Source organism: Thalassophryne amazonica, chromosome 10, assembly GCF_902500255.1.
Source record: "Thalassophryne amazonica chromosome 10, fThaAma1.1, whole genome shotgun sequence".
Lineage (NCBI taxonomy): Eukaryota > Metazoa > Chordata > Actinopteri > Batrachoidiformes > Batrachoididae > Thalassophryne > Thalassophryne amazonica.
Genome location: NC_047112.1, coordinates 71,084,687 through 71,103,027, shown reverse-complemented (window position 1 = coordinate 71,103,027; position 18,341 = coordinate 71,084,687). Strand labels below are relative to the sequence as shown.

The 18,341-nt window shown below is 40.9% G+C and overlaps 1 protein-coding gene across 1 annotated transcript in view; it reads right to left on the bottom strand.

The window, feature by feature from the left end:
* Positions 1-18,341, bottom strand: part of tcf3b (transcription factor 3b) — a 100,647-nt gene that overhangs the window by 33,310 nt on the left and 48,996 nt on the right. The window contains exons 4-7 of the mRNA XM_034180234.1: positions 10,319-10,392; positions 4,898-4,970; positions 4,157-4,197; positions 3,807-3,939 (exon numbers count right to left, since the gene is read on the bottom strand). Coding sequence (XP_034036125.1) covers positions 3,807-3,939; positions 4,157-4,197; positions 4,898-4,970; positions 10,319-10,392 — 321 coding nt within the window. The remainder of the gene's footprint in view (positions 1-3,806; positions 3,940-4,156; positions 4,198-4,897; positions 4,971-10,318; positions 10,393-18,341) is intronic.

Genomic DNA, 18,341 nt, shown 5'->3' with positions numbered 1-18,341 from the left:
GCGGCTTATTCTGTTAATGTCGGGGTAGATAGGGTTAATTGTGTGTAATTTCTGGCCTCAACTTCTTTATTCTCCATGTCTGCTTGTTGTTTAATTTACTGTAATAACAGAAGAAGAGCCTTTATTGCCAATATACATATATACATACATAAAATGAAATTTGTCCTCTGCATTTAACCATACTAATTACAGTTAGACACAATCCAACCACTATGAGCAGTGAATAGCCACAGTCCGGTGCCCGGCGTCCAACTCCAGATATAGAGACACTGCCTTGCTCAGGGGCAGAGAAAGGAGCAGACCCTAAATAAACATGTTTTTGATTGTGGTAGGAAACCCACACAGACACGGGGAGAGCATGCAAACTCCACATAGAAAGGGTGGGAAGCAATCGTACGACCTTCTTGCTGTGAGGCACCAGTTCTAATCACTAACCTACCATGCCGCCCACATTTCCTACCTGGCTAGGTAGTGAGCTTTTTAATATACAGTGAGGAAAATAAGTATTTGAACACCCTGCGGTTTTGCAAGTTCTCCCACTTAGAAATCATGGAGGGGTCTGAAATTTTCATCTTAGGTGGATGTCCACTGTGAGAAACATAATCTTAAAAAAAAAAAAAAAATCCGGAAATCACAATATATGATTTTTTAATAATTTATTTGTATGTTACTGCTGCAAATAAGTATTTGATCCCCCACCAACCAGCAATAATTCTGGCTCTCACAGACCTGTTAATTTTTCTTTAAGAAGCCCTCTTATTCACTTATGCACTCTTTACCTGTATTAAATGCACCTGTTTGAACTTGTTACCTGTATAAAAGACACCTGTTCATGCACTCAATCAATCACACTCTAACCTGTCAACCATAGCCAAGACCAAAGAGCTGTCTCAGGACACCAGGGACGAAACTGTAGACCTGCACAAGGCTGGGACAACAGGCAAGCGGCTTGGTAGAAGACAACAACTGTTATGATTATTTATTCGAAAGTGGAAGAAACATAAGATGACTGTCAATCTACCTCGGTCTGGGATTCCATGCAAGATCTCACTTTGTGGGGTAAGGATGATTCTGAGAAAGCTCAGAACTACACAGGAGGACCTGGTCAATGACCTGAAGAGAGCCACAGTCCACAGACCACAGATTACATTAGTACACATGATGCTGTTATGGTTTAAAATCCTGCAGGGCAGCAAGGTCCCCCTGCTCAAGCCAGCACATGTCCAGGCCCGTTTGAAATTCAACAGTGACCATCTGGATGATCCATGGGAGAAGGTCATGTGGTCAGATGAGACCAGAATAGAGCTTTTTGGAATCAACTCCACTTACCATGTTTAGAGGATGAGAACAACCCCAAGAAAACCATCCCAACCATGAAGCATAGGGGTAGAAACATCATACTCTGGGGGTGCTCTTCTGCAAAGGGGACAGGACGACTGCACCGTATTGAAGGGAGGATGGATGGCACAATGTATTGCGAGATTTTGGCAAACAACCTCCTTCCCTCAGTAAGAGCACTGAAGATGGGTCATGGCTGGGTCTTCCAGCATGACAATGACACCAAACACACAGCCAGGGCAACTAAGGAGGGGCTCTGTAAGAACCATTTCAAGGTGCTGGAGTGGCCTGGCCAGTCTCCAGATCTGAACTCAACAGAAAATCTTTGGAGGGAGCTGAAACTCCAAACCTGAAAGATCAAGAGAAGATCTGTATGGAGGAGTGGACCAAAATCCCTGCTGCAGTGTGTGCAAACCTGGTGAAAAACTACAGGAAACGTTTGACCTCTGTAATTGCAAACAAAGGCTACTGTACCAAATATTAATATTGATTTTCACAGGTGTTCAAATACCTATTTGCAGCAGTAACATACACATAAATTATTAAAAAAATCATACATTGTGATTTCCGATTTTTTTTTTTTTAGATTATGTCTCTCACAGTGGACATGCACCTAAGATGAAAATTTCAGACCCCCCCATGATTTCTAAGTGGGAGAACTTGCAAAATCGCAGGGTGTTCAAATACTTACCATTTCTAACCTATATTGTTTACTTACTTCAAATAATATATATATATATATATATATATATATATATATACACACATACACACTTTACTAGGGCTGCAGCTATCGATTATTTTAGTAATGAATATTCTATTGATTATTCTGGTGATTAATCAAGTAATCAGATAAAAAGTACTTTTGCGTTTTAAAACATTAACAGAACAGGGCTCTCCCTAAGTAATGACACAATGTCACTGCATCATCACGGAGATTGTCAAATTTAGTGTATCCCTTTCTGTTTTCCTGGGTAATTATTTATTTTTTCACATCTTTACAAGTTTTGGATCTTTCCTGGTGTCAGGAGCTCAGCCAAAGTCCGGCCAAAGTCTTGACATTTTGCTGAAATGGCGATGGGTTGTGGCTTTCAGTTTTTTGTTTTCCCCTACTTGTAAAATTTAACCATTTTTATTTATTTATCAAGGTGGTGGACTGGGTCCCTGCATGAATTTATTTTTAACACTCTCTCTGCGATTCAGCCAATGCATTTCATTTTAAGCTGGAGGCTGAACATGCAAGCCTCGCAGTCACTGGTTTTTATTATTATTATTTTATTTGAGTTCCCGTGTTTGTGAAGCATTGTGCGTTGCCGAAAAAAGCGAAAATTAAAAAGCGAAACACTCATTGCGACTCTAAGCAAAACACAGAAGAAAGAGTGGACTTCTTCCAGAGACTGTCTGTGGCTGGGACGGAGTTGTTTGAGGGCAGTGCTGAGTGCTCACATCGGGCAGAGAGAGGCAGCAGCCGGCCGCCACGCGTAGAGCGGCCAGCGGACAAAACTGTATTGTTTTTAAAAACAAACCCTGCTTTGCTTTAAATGCACAGTAAGCTATTTCAGATGATCAGCATGGACCATCTTTTTCTTAAAAGGCTTTATTTCACTGTTTGCCGCGTTGATTAACACTTGCTCCAGCCTTCTTCTGTTTGTTTTTCTGGGGACATTACAGCACCACACACAGGCCTGGCATATGTACTATAACGTTAAACGAAGGTTCGAGGCACAGAATTTGCCTTCAACACTTTTTGTAATCGAATTATTCGAATTACTCGACTAATCATTTCAGCCCTACATTTTACCCTAATAAAAATTACCTTCAACTTGAAAAAAAAAATTGCAGCCCAGGAGTTGAGAAACACTGGACTCAAGGAAAAATACAAGGGATATTTTAACGTTTCTTGATGTTACTTCAAATGTGGTTCCAACTGCACTCAATGCAGCTGACTGAGGCACTTTGCATGTATTTTCAGCTTAATATTAAACGATGGAGGATTACCACAGTTTCCATGGTTCATAGGAAACCCTGGTAATTATTGCATTTAAAGTTATAGATTGCAAACATTAAGAAAGAACAGAATAATGGGGTCCCTTTCTCGCAGCACAATGTCCTTCACTCCGTAACACATCTAGCAGCAACTACATGTAGAGAGCGGCCTGAGGGTGTATGAAAGTGACACACCGTGATGTAAATGAAGATCAGTGTACCGCCCAGCACTAAATGCTGCTATGCATGCCTCTATGATCCATTTATCTTATAATGTAGACAAAATAATTACAAAAGAAAGAATTTTTAAAAACAAAAGCTAGTCTAGTTATCACTTTCTAGCATACAGATTTTAAAGAATACTTTTACTATGTACAGACATGCTTAAAATGGCCACAAAAATAAATAGAAAGGGATGGAATGTACATAAGAAAGAAATCACTGGGCTGTATCACATGGCACATCTTGTCCACTTATCTTACCTATTACTCCTTCAGGTGGTCTTCTCCTGGGGTTGTTGGGATACGAGGGGTAAAACTGGGAGCCCGACTTCAGGGCAGATGGAGACATGGCATCTGGACTGGACATAGCTATGTCATTAGGAAGGAAAGTAGGCTGGGGAAGAAGAAGAAGATGGTGTTTGTGCTTATAATACCTTCAGGGACGTAAAAGAAACAACACAGTTTCTCTTCTAGGAAATGAAGACCGTTAATTCAAAGTGTTTCACATGAAAAGAGAAGTGAGAAAAGATGCCTTCCCATTTACTGGCATAATACATGAGTTTACTTCACATACAAAACACTGCCTTGCAGGGGGTGCGAGGCAAACATACCTGGCTTCCAAAGGGAGCATATGATGGCCTTTCATTTTTACCTGCAAGATGAAAGTGACAATAGTTGGAATGATAATGTAAGTAAAATAGAGCTGTAAACACGCATAAAAGGAAACAGTGTGGTCCAAAACAAATGAGAAGTGTAACCCCCCCAAACACACATGCATACAAAACATCCGGAGACCTTGCCTATTTTTTTTAACTACACTCAGCTGCATAAAGCTGCCTGCCAGACAAACCCCAAGGGACGGTTTCTGCCTCAGTGCACCAACATCATCAACTCTCAACAAATAAACACATACAAGCATGCACACTTTTTTACCATTCAGAAAACAATGTTGTTAACATAAAGAATGTACAGCAGTTAACTGGACCAAAGCCCAGTACTGTACATGCGATTATTCTAATCACAGGATATGATATGATAGCTCAACATGTTATCTAGCACTCAGAATTGCTAGCAATGACTAACTGCAATTACTAAGCAGCTGGTCTGCTCTGTGTCAGCCTGATCCCCTCAGATCTCAGAAACTAAGCATTGCAGGATCTGGTTAGTACTTGGATGGAAGACCTCTTCAGAAGACCAGCGGCTGTGTGTGTTTCCCCGAGTAAAACTGGAGTTGCGTCAGGAAGGACGTCAGGCGGAGAACTTGTGCCAATTACCAATGCTGTATCCGCTGTGGTGATGCCAAACACAAATGCAAGCACACATCTAAATTTCAGTTTGCGCTTGTAACCCACCCGCAATCCCTGAACTGATGAATGGAGAAGACAGGCCTTCGTGATCACTGAAGTGGGATCCTTCTCCATACGCCTGTAGGAACACCATCACATACAAATATAGACAACATGAGAAACTTTAAGGGGGGGGGGGGGGGGGGTCAACTAAAGGGAATACATGTACAAATGTTAGGCAAACATTAACAAAAACAACAAAACAAAACAACTTCAGGCCTTTTACAACTTGTTAGTACTCGTGTGGCTTCACATCACCCTTCCTGCTTTCGCTGTATATCCAACAGGAGCCATGCCAAACAAATCTGCATCATCTCAAGGGATTCAAACCAACTTAATTATCAACTTGTTGTAATCAAAGCCTGCTGCATCCATTTCACCCCCTGTTCCTTGTATTTACACAGAGTTGTGCCAAGACAGTTAGAGTGGATGTGAAGCTGCAATTACCTGTGGGCTTCAACAGAGGTTTAGCGCTACCTGAGAGCTTGCCAATTCACGATTCCGTGCCAAGGTTATTAGAGAGAAAGGACCACTTCAAATCAAAAATGGCACACAGCATTCAAATGTTTTAAGTTTAGGTGGATGGTGAAGAAAACGTATGCGCATTCATTCATAGCATAGTACTTAAAGGGGTCATATTAGACACCATTCAAAAAGCTAATACTGGTCACCAAGTGTCTTAAAAAGTGAAATGTAACAGTCAAAACATATTTGCAGCTAGATATACCCTACAGTCATTAAGAATTCTATTTTGATGGTAAATGCAAAAACAAGTGGTGCAGAGGACACAAATGTATTTGGGGCATGTGTGAGTGCACGTTACTATTTAAGCAGTGGAACACGTCAGTGCAAACCAGGATGCTTGATGGAAAAAGAGCTTTTACATCCGCCAAGGATGTAATAAAATCATCAGCGTTTATTTATCTATCTATCTATATATCTGTCTGTTAGCAGGATTACGTCAAAACTACTAAACGAATTTTGATGAAATTTTTACCACAGATAGATATTAGGGCATGGAAGACTCCATTGAATTCTGGAGGTGATCCGGATCGGAATTGGCAGATGTCAGAAATCTCTGATCACTCTTGTTTTTTGTTTGTTTGGTTTTTTTGTTTTGCTAAATTGAAGTTGCTTAAATGCCCACCCAAAATTAAATTATTATTTTTTTATTAAAGCTGATTACACACCCACCCTAAATTAAATTAATTTCATAACCTCAACACATCATAAAAAGCAAGGTTTTCCCTCATCGATTCCGCAACGTGCCCATCACAATGTCATCAGTGTGGTCTTATCTTATCAGTAGTAATAGCATGACAGTGCTGAGTTATTTGTAATGAAATCAGACATTTTGTTTCAATATATGGAGGAGACTGTTATGTGTCGGACACAGCCCGGAGAACCGACCAGCGTTTGAAGGACCCAGTATAAAATAAGCAGAGCACGGTACAAAGGATAACAGAGTTTAATGAACATAACAGTGCTGTGAAAAATATAAAAGTGCGCGGTCTGGCGTGGTGGATTGCGGTGCGCTCCCAGCAGCGCTAACGGTCCGGAGCCAGAACTGGTTCGGACCCAAGGACCCCGCCGATACCCCCCAGGTGGCCGCGACAAACCGAGTCTGTGAAAGAAGGAATCATTATGTGAGTCCACACTCAACACACAGAGAGAACGCTCAAAGGTGCACAAACAGCAAACACTTCCTGGCTTAATTACTAATCAGCTTCCCACCCTGCAGGCATGGAACATCCAGTTCACAAAACTCCACTGCAGTGGAAGCTGATTTAAACGACCAACATACAGCTCAATATAATAAGGTGTGAGGGACACCACATTTACTGACTGTATAAATGTTAGTCACAAAATCTAACGTACCTCAGGAAGTGTGCTGACGAGCGTGAAACCTCACCCTCTCCTCTTTCACAGACCATGCATCAAACCTGGACGTTCTCTGCATCCACTGATGATGAGATGGCTCCCGAGACGACGATCTCACCCGTCTGGTCACAAGGTCGAGTCTCTGGCAAATACACACTGTGTACTCCAGTCTTAAATGCCACCATGTTCCAATCCATGTAGATGCACCACAGCTGTGAGTCCTGACGAGCCGCAGGTGATCAGGGTGAGGTCCTGATAAACTCAGCTACACAGCCACTCAGTCCCAAATGCAAGCCACCTGGAAGGAAAAACAAAAGACAGAAACAAAAAGGCAGCCAGGCCCCCCAGCCATACAACAGAGACGGCATTCCGGCAAACATAATATCAGCAGTGAGCTGGTGCTAACCCCCTTTCTGCTCGCTGACACAGCATTTGTGTTATAAATAATTAAATAAATGAATCGGTAACATTTATTTTGCTTCTTGCTGCATGAAGCAGCACCATCATACGGATATGGTATCATGAAATTTACCACTCAGACTGTTATCTATCATCTGTTTTAATGGCCGAGATGCACTGGAAGCTGCTGCATTGCTATTCATAGGACAAATGCAAGTGATTGTTATTCTGCTGAGAAAACGGATTTGCACACACAACATGAAAACAATGTTGTTATTATTGAAAACAATAACAACAAACTAACACTGAAACTGATAAGCTAAAAATAGCTAGCTGCTCCTGGGCTTCCTCTCTGCTGCACTTTCTGCTACAGTAAGTGGGGCTGCCCCCAGTGGTGAACGAAAGGTGAGCAGCAGCAGCAGCACCACAGTGTTACAGTACAGTAATAAATCCAGACGTGGGGCAGGTGAAAAAGAGGATTAAAATATAGTCCAAACCACAGCTAGAAAACTGCACACACCCCCCATTAGATGTTACGGTCGTTTCATTATTAATTGTTATGTTCATTTCAGTTTCATAGTCTATTACACACTATAGCACATCGCTATGCACAGAGTGCACACGTCTGCTTATGTAAGATATGAGTGACTGTTCCTTAAAGTAGACCTGCACTGAAATAAATGCAGTCAGATCTTTGGACCAAAAAATGACTTATATTTACACATAAGATCCTTCTGAATGTAGTAAAGTAAATCTGCAAGCCCAGATCTGTCATTTAACTGAGAAATCTTAGTTTAAAAATGACAAATTTACAGCTAACATTTAGCCCTCTGCAAAACTGTCAGCACATCCGGGACGCTGCCGAGACGTCAGAGAGAAGACCCTATCCCAGCATGCATTGCGCGCGCCAAATGTAATTTGTGGATTTACGTCAGTTTGCATCTTTTACAAAAGCACCTTTTTATTGTCTTATAGAGGGGTTTAATGTGACGTATCGGTCACGTCATTTTGTGTCCCGTGGCCATTCTGGATTACAACGCGGTGGCCGATGTGATTACACTTCGTGCATCTGGCGAACAATTGCAGAAGTTTCAACGTCGGCGTGAAGAAGCCTCACGGCACCGTGGCGCCGTGAGAGATCCACCGCTAATAGAAATCCACTGCTCCCAGAATTTAATTTTATTTTATTCGGCAATAAAATTATATAACAATACATAAAAATACCGCAGAGGATAACACAAGAACGCTTCCAATACGGATGCTTATTTACATTGTGGTCCTCGAGCACCGAGCTGCTGATCTGCAAGCTGCCCTTCCAGCGCCTGGTGAGAGAAATCGCTCAGGACTTCAAGACCGACCTCCGCTGTCTTGTGGTACGTTTGGTGAGTATACATTTCTTTTATTGTTGCTTAAAAATGATTTTTGGGGACTTTTTCCATACGCCCATTTGATTGAGTGGTGTTGCATTGAAAATGTACTGTCTTTAGCCTCCGGTGTTACCGTCGCGGGGTATGGATGAGGGACCTGCAAAGAATTCAAGTCATTGCAGCTTACTTTTGGATGTTGAAACCAGGATGTGTATAACAGTAACATTACTAACAGATAAAATCAATTTCAATGTGGGATCGGACTGAAGGCTTTTTTTTTTTTTTTTTTTTTTTTATCGGACTGAAGGCGCAAGCGCATCGTCTTCTCCCCGATGTCATGGAAATGACCCGGATGTACAAACTGTTTTCACGGAGGGCTAAATTTTATCTGCAAATTTGTCATTTTTAAATGAAGATTTCTCCGCTGAATTACAAATTTGGGCTTACAGATTTACTTTACTGCATTCATAAGGGTCTTATAAATACATATCAGCTATTTCTTTCTGAGATCTGACCACATTTATTTCAATGCAGGTCTACTTTAAATATTGCACTAATTCCTGCTGAATTTTGGGCCAGATTTTTGCTGACCGAAGGCACATCTGCTGTCTGCCGATGAATCGTAACCAAGGCTTTGAACCAGTTCTTTGAACGAAAACCAGAAACATTTGGTATTTTGCTAGGAACAAAAACGTAACCAGAAACTTAATTTTTATTTTTCTACTTTTTTTAAAGCATCTTTTAAGTGATTTAATAAGCAAGCCAGAGTCCATTTTATTCATCATCAGTGGCCTAAAGTAGTCATAAAATGACAAAAACCCCATTTATCTAAATTATTTCTGGGACAATACATCGTCCAACAAAAACAAGTTACTGCAACACGTCTGTACAGCAGTGAACGTTTTAATAAACTGCAGGGCAACAGGACAAACATTTGACCCACAAGACTCTGATCTTACATATCCTTCAGTTCAAGAGCCAGTCTTTAAATTGTGACTTTGTGAACAACGCATTACTGCTGTGTAGCGCATAAGCATTACGCTAACCACAAGGCTACATTTGGTCTGAGAATATTTTCTAGCAAGTTGTAGCTAAAGCGAACAATTTCGTCAAATTGACATGTTTGCTTGTCAAAGCCTGAATATACATTGCTCACACAGGCCAGTTGTTTAAACATTGCTCGACACAATTAACCAGCATAATTTTAACTCCAATTCCATTTGAATCACGCCAACTGTTTGCTTAACACATTTTTAGTTTTTAGCTTAATGAATGTCCAGCATTTTGTTTGATTCTGAGGCACACCAAGATGGTGTCCCATCAAAAGCACAATTTTTTTTATTTCATTTAAACTAATGACAGGTAGGACTCTGTTGCTGCCATCAAGATGTTACTTATGCATAACAATTAAATAGAAACCATACTATAGTTAAGTGGGACAGAAACATGACTTGAACCAAAAGAAGCTGAAAACAATAAGGAAGCGTTGAGGAATATATTACTCTGTATGAGGGAGTTTGGTATGAGTATGAAGTTGAACAGTGTTGTGTAAAAATGGTGCAAAATTGGTGCACTGTAAGCCACAGGTCTGCACTTACTAATGTCAAGACATGATGATGCAGGTTCCAAAAAAAACAAAAACAAAAACAAAAAAACTGGTGGAAATGTAAACTAACTGTAGCGAGAACAATCAATACCTTTCCCAACAATGTATGGTTATTCTTTCTAGTAATAATTACTTCTACAACAGAAGATCTCCTCGTGTGTGTTCAAACCTTACCCGTCCTTGACTGAAAGAGGGACTGTCCTGTTCTGCTGAACCCCATGACCCAGAGCCACTGCGCTCATCCAGTGCTGAAAATATACATAAAGTGAAAACAGTCAGGGATATAAATCACAGAACATAAAAACAAAACAGGAAGGTATTTTAATCTGTTTAAATTAAGACAGAGAAAAATGTTTAACTCTAAATTAGACTTTATTTACTGCTTATACGACTGCAGACAGCATGACAGAAAAAAAAAAAATCCTGATACTAGAATCAATTAACACTTCCTACTTCAAACACTAGTAAGTCCCTTCGGCTGCTCCCTTGTTTTGTACTCAGGGTCGCCACAGCAAATCCAAGGTGGATCTGCATGTTGAATTGGCACAAATTTTACACCGGATGCCCTTCCTGACCTAACTCCACATTATATGGAGAAATGTGGTAGGGGTGGGATTTGAACCGGGGACCTTCCGCACTGAAACCAAGCGCATTAACCACTTGGCCACCACCCCTACACTTGGCCACCACCATTAACTGACCTCAATAGGTGCACCATTACTTGTCATACACTTGCATTCAAAAATGCAACCAAACACTGAGCCATCAGTGTAAAAAGTAAACCAAACCTACAACTGGTGTTCAATGTGGTTGTGTCTAGGTTGGGGGACCAAAACAAATAAGGATTGTACGACACAGCATCATACGGACAATTCTGAATCGACCCGGAAATGTCAATAATTGATTTTATAAACATTACATGTGGTGGAGGAACACATCTTTAACAAACACTTTCACACTGCTTATGTAAACCTGTGTTTCTACTTTTACTTGTCATTTTTTTGAACTGGCAATGTACTTTTTGAGTACAGTCGCCATACAGCTTCCTTACAGCCTCTTTCTCTGTAAAAATTGGAGGACAGCACGGGTAGTCAAGCTGCAGTTTCTGCGCTGCATGTGTAAAGAAAAGAGAGGGGGAAAAACAACCTGTTGTTGGACTATACGCGACACGCCACAGGACAAGAAGCATCTAGTGGCAAATTCTGGCTCTATCTGAACACCACTGATAAGAATATGGAAGGGTCAGCTGATGGCTTGAAAATCAGACTCATTCTACTATTTCATGAAGGGTTCAGAAAGGATCCAAACAAGATTATTCACGAGTATCATGGCTGATCGCCTAAAGTAGTCTCCACCATTATTTTAATGTGTGCTCTGCAACGCATTGTAGCGGATCACACATGGGTGCAGTTCATTCCACTCAAAATAAAGTGCAACTAAAAGGAAAATATGAGTGCACAAGATGAGAACAGATGCCATGTGCTATGCTTTCTGCAGTTTATTGTGTTTTAACATTATCACAACACGTGTTCTATTTCTTTCTGACAAAAATGCACCAGTGCAGCACAGCCACTGTGCACACGCATTGTGATGAGGTGCACATAAATGCAGAAAGAAGTTGCAGATGTGAGCCTGAGCCTTTTTTTTTGCTGAGTGGTAATATTCCAAGAGCGTCAGTCTGAAGCCACACTTACACAGTTGGTTTTAGCTGGTGGTAAAGGGGCAACAGGTTATAGAATTTAGACTCTGAATGAGCAAATGTGGCTGAGCTGTTAATTATGAATCATTAGAAATGCTTCCATTTGAAAAGTATCATGTAGTAACAGTGAGAAAACGAATCCTGTGTATAAAAAAGATGCAATAATTGTTTTATTGTCAAAACGTAGCACTCTGAACTGCAACTGAATTGAATTGTGAGTTTTGCCTAAAACATTCCCACCCCTTGTCATGCCAACAATGTAATTCACAAGGATAAGATGTCATAAAGCAATTTAAATTCAAGTCAAGACATACTGAGGCATATGAAATAAAAACAGACAATAGAAGGCATGATGCCAAAACATGAGCCACTGTGTTAAAAGGTAAGGATGAAGCTAATGTGTGACACAAAGGAAAAACACAGCCAAAAGACTGGCGGAGCAGAAAACTCCAAAATACCCCCATCATCTCCTTCTCCCCGTCTTGTGCACTAATGCTATCCAGGCTCTTGGGAGACACAAGGCTTAATTGCATGCTGATTTGCATAATTGTGCATATTAATGTAGTTTTCTTATGAATATTCATATTTTGTCTTAGGGTTTTTTTTTTTTTTGCCTAATTAAAAAAATGTGTGTGAGAAAGCAAAGGAGTGATGGAGCGGATGGAGAGGTGGGGTGGTGGGGGGTCTGGGCGAGATCAGCAGCCTGGCTGACGAGTGAGAATGAGTGATGAGACTAACACAGCAGTGCAAGCACCTACACACGCTGCGACAGCCATGATCTATGGAGCCAATGCCAGTGGCATGGAGAATCAGGCGAGCAGGGAGGAGAAGAGACCTCAAAAGATCAGTCTCTCTTGCTGTCAGATCGGCCCTGCTGAAAGGCCACAGTGCTAATAAAGTGCTGCACTGCCGTCAAACCATGTTCAATAACACAGGACACTAGTGACTGGCTCCCTGCTAAATAAAGATGACGGGCTTTATACGAAGACGCTTCAGTCAAAGCTTGGCACCAGGAGAAGCGGTTCCAAATTAGACATAAAATCCACTTTGAGTGGAGGCAAATCTATTAAAGCATCAACAATGCAATCGTCTACTTCTAGACCAATAATGGATTGTGAAAACCTCCGCTTCCAAAAATAATGTGGGATCAGAGTAGTTTAACATGCAAAACCCACATACTCCTAGTTTTAAACAACCAACAAAATGACATTAACGCTGTCAGCAATAAGCTGCACTGAGCAGGCACACCAGGCTAATAAATACAATCTGAAGAGTAACTTCATAAGCCTTCTCGCCATTTTCAATGCATCACTCATCCACTGAGGACGCCTCTGCATGACCAGCGGGAGTGCAGAGGATAGAGGGAAAACACGGCAGTGCAGGGGAAGTCTGACAACATTGCTTCACACTTACTAGAGTAATTAACTCGGCAGCAATTAAAACAAGGTGGGGAGCTGCTGAGGTGACACTGACACTCAGCCCGCCTTGTGGAGCCAGACTACACCAGAAGAGAGAAGAGCTTTGTTTTGTGGCAAAGCCGCTTTCCTATTTAACATAAATTGAGTTACCACTAGCAACGAAAAAAAAAGTCTGAATAATAGTCGATTGCCAACCACCAAGTTAGCAACAGATATGTACATGTGTGGGATCTCTGTAGTGTCCAGGAATGAAAATAAACAGCAGTGACATTTCAGATGATTCTTACAAAATACTGGTTCATAACACTGACCAGTTACCACATTCTCACAATACATTTTGACGCGTCAGTAGAGTTTGGGGTCATATCCTGTACCAAACCGCAGCTGAGCTAAGTAAGAAGGGTAGCACTGAAATTAGTCAAATGATATAGCCAATGTAGTGCCTTTAAAAAAAAAACTACTAAGATTATGAGGGCAGGCGTGGTGGCCAAGTGATTCTTGGAGTAAAAATATTTAGTTTTAAACAAATCCTTTCACCCATGACTGAAACACACTGTACAAAGGTAAGTCTGTAGTCTTGCATTTTGTCTTTCATTTTCAGTTGTGGCTGTAGTACTATGTGCAAATATCAAGAAATGTTCCAGTTTCCCATGTTTTTAATGGATAATTTGATCTGAAGGATTTTCCCTTTATTTGCATTTCTTACCCAAAGCAAATGATTTAAAAAAAAAAAAAAAGACTCTAACAGACTGGGCAAGTGAATATACATATATATATATATATATATATATATATATATACACACACACACACACATATATACATACATACGAGGTCTATTAGATAAGAAACCGACACTTTTATTTATTTAACTATATGGATTTGAAAGACGTGTGATTACACCAATTATGCTTGAACCCTCGTGCGCATGCGTGAGTTATTATATGCGTGTCGGTGACGTCATTTCCCTGTGGGCAGGCCTTGAGTGAGATGTGGTCCCGCCCTCTCGGCTGAATTCCTTTGTTTCACACGCTGCTCGAGACGGCGCGCGTTGCTTTATCAAAATTTTTTCTGGACCTGTGAGGAATATCCGAGTGGACACTATTCAAGAAATTAAGCTGGTTTTCGGTGAAAAGTTTAACGGCTGATGAGAGATTATGGGGTGTTTCTGTCGCTGTAAGGACTTCCCACAGAGCGGGACGTCGCGCAGCGCTTCTAGGCGCCGTTGTCGGCCTGTTTCGACCTGAAAACATCCTAATTTAAGGCTTAATTCACCCAGGACGTCGTGAGAGAACAGAGAAGATTCAGAAGAGGCCGGCATGAGGACTTTATGCGGACATTCCACTGTTTAAGGACATTTTTTAATGAAAGACCTGCGCGCAAATTCGCAGAGTCTTTTCCATGACGACTTGGCGAATCTGTGTGCGCCGCGACAGGAAAAACACCTCCGTGTTGAAAACCATTTGTAAAATTCAGGTGGCTTTTGATGGCTTTCAACAAGTGAGTAACTGAAAAATTGTTTAACAGCTTGGGCATGTTCCAACTTGCCTGTTAAGGTTTCCAACACGGAGGTGTTTTTCCTGTCGCGGTCGGGTCCGGCCCGACATGCGACTCTGCCCGCACGTTCTTTCATTACAAAATGTCCGTTAACAAGGGAATGTCCGAATAAACTTCTTCTGAAAGTTCTCTGTTCTCTGATGACTTCCTGGGTCAACAGAGCCTGAAATGTGGAAGTTTTCAACTTGAAATGGCGAGACGCTGCCGCCTCGAAGCGCAGATTGCCGTCAGGCACCGTGGGCCGTCCTTACGGCGACACTACCAGACCAAAATCTCTCATCAGCCGTTAAAATTTTTACCGAAAACCAGCTGAATTTATCGAATGGTGTCCACTCAGTTGTGCCTTACAGTTTTGAAAAAATTTTGATCAAACAAAGCAGCAGTCTCTGAGCCATTCCTAAACAATGAAAAAATCGATGAGAGGGTGGGCCACTCCTCACTCAAAGACTGCCCACAGGCGAATGACGTAACCGACAGGCGTGAAAAAACTCTCGCATGCCCACGAGGGTTCAAGCATGTCTGATGTAATCACACGTGATTCAAATCCATATGGTTTTTGAAAAAAATAATAAGGTCGGATACTTTTCTAATAGACCTCGTATATACACATATACACACATATATATATACACTATATATACACACATATATATATACACTATATATACACACATATACATATATATACACATATACACACATACACACATATACACATATACACACATACACACATACACACATATATACACACATATACACATATACACATATACATATATATACATATACACACATATACGGGTGGTTCTTAGACTACGGGCACTTATTATGTCCTTTGATCATATTGTATGAAAAACAGAAAAAAGGGAATATGTCACACTTTTATAGTTATCATTACAATGAAAGTGTGTTAAGAAATTTGTTCTAGCAGTCTATGATGACTTTTTCACCTTTTTTCAGCATCATTATATGCAAATATTGCCGTTTTGTGCTTGTCCCACACCCAGACATCTGATCTTCAATGATAAAAATGAATGGTAAAGAAACGTTTTTTCTAATGTTTTAAAATATCTCTGAATAAAATATCAGTAAAATAATCAAAACATAATTGGGGTATTCAATGTCATACAACTGTTGTGATTTTTTTAAACAAAATGTAGTTGTCCCACACTATTGCCGTAATTTCCACCACAACACTGTAATGTCCCTAAACAGTTTGTATGAAAGATTGTTTGGGTAGTTTCTATGGAGATAAACAGTGACATCAGAGGACATGTATATAGCGCCAAATCACAACAAACAGTTGCCCCAAGGTGCTTTATATTGTAAGGCAATGGTGTGGTGGAAATTACATTTACAAGGCCAATAGTGCCCATAGTTAAAGAATCACCCATACATATATATACATATACATATACACATATATATAAATAAATATACACATACATACACACATACATATATACACATACATACACACATACATACACACATACATACATACACATATACTCAACAAAAATATAAACGCAACACTTTTGGTTTTGCTCCCATTTTGTATGAGATGAACTCAAAGATCTAAAACTTTTTCCACATACACAATATCACCATTTCCCTCAAATATTGTTCACAAACCAGTCTAAATCTGTGATAGTGAGCACTTCTCCTTTGCTGAGATAATCCATGCCACCTCACAGGTGTGCCATATCAGGATGCTGATTAGACACCATGATTAGTGCACAGGTGTGCCTTAGACTGCCCACAATAAAAGGCCACTCTGAAAGGTGCAGTTTTGTTTTATTGGGGGGGGATACCAGTCAGTATCTGGTGTGACCACCATTTGCCTCATGCAGTGCAACACATCTCCTTCGCATCATCCGTGAAGAGAACACCTCTCCAACGTGCCAAACGCCAGCGAATGTGAGCATTTGCCCACTCAAGTCGGTTACGACGACGAACTGGAGTCAGGTCGAGACCCCGATGAGGACGACGAGCATGCAGATGAGCTTCCCTGAGACGGTTTCTGACAGTTTGTGCAGAAATTCTTTGGTTATGCAAACCGATTGTTTCAGCAGCTGTCCGAGTGGCTGGTCTCAGACGATCTTGGAGGTAAACATGCTGGATGTGGAGGTCCTGGGCTGGTGTGGTTACACGTGGTCTGCGGTTGTGAGGCTGGTTGGATGTACTGCCAAATTCTCTGAAACGACTTTGGAGACGGCTTATGGTAGAGAAATGAACATTCAATACACGAGCAACAGCTCTGGTTGACATTCCTGCTGTCAGCATGCCAACTGCATGTTCCCTCAAATCTTGCGACATCTGTGGCATTGTGCTGTGTGATAAAACTGCACCTTTCAGAGTGGCCTTTTATTGTGGGCAGTCTAAGGCACACCTGTGCACTAATCATGGTGTCTAATCAGCATCCTGATATGGCACACCTGTGAGGTGGGATGGATTATCTCAGCAAAGGAGAAGTGCTCACTATCACACATTTAGACTGGTTTATGAACAATATTTGAGAGAAATGGTGATATTGTGTATGTGGAAAAAGTTTTAGATCTTTGAGTTCATCTCATACAAAATGGGAGCAAAACCAAAAGTGTTGCGTTTATATTTTTGTTGAGTGTACATACACACATACATATATATATATATATATATATATATATATATATATATATATACATATATATATATATATACACATACGAGGTCTGTCAATAAAGTATAGGTCCTTTTTATTTTTTTCAAAAACTATATGATTTCATTCATGTTTTTACGTCAGACATGCTTGAACCCTCGTGCACATGCGTGAGTTTTTCCACGCCTGTCGGTGACGTCATTCGCCTGTGAGCACTCCTTGTGGGAGGAGTCGTCCAGCCCCTCGTCGGAATTCCTTTGTCTGAGAAGTTGCTGAGAGACTGGCGCTTTGTTTGATCAAAATTTTTTCTAAACCTGTGAGGCACATCGAAGTGGACATGGTTCGAAAAATTAAGATGGTTTTCGGTGAAAATTTTAACGGCTGATGAGAGATTTTGAGGTGATACTGTCGCTTTAAGGACTTCCCACGATGCGAGACGTCGTGCAGCGCTCTCAGGCGCCGTCGTCAGCCTGTTTCAAGCTGAAAACCTCCACATTTCAGGCTCTATTGATCCAGGACGTCGTGAGAGAACAGAGACGTTTTAGAAGAAGTCGGTTTCAGCATTTTATCTGGATATTCCACTGTTAAAGGAGATTTTTTTAATGAAAGACGTGAGGACGGATTGCAGCGTGGGCTCGCAGCCGCTGCGACGCTCCGCCACAGGAAAAACACCTCCGTTGGAAGCCTTAAGAACAAGTTGGAACATGTCCAGCTGTTAAACAATTTCTCATATACTCACTCCACTGAAAGCCATCAAAAGCCGCCTGGATTTTACAAATGGTTATCAACACGGAGGTGTTTTTCCTGTGCCGCCTCAAAATCCTCATCAGCCGTTAAAATATCTATATCTATACGTATAGATACATGTGTATATCTATA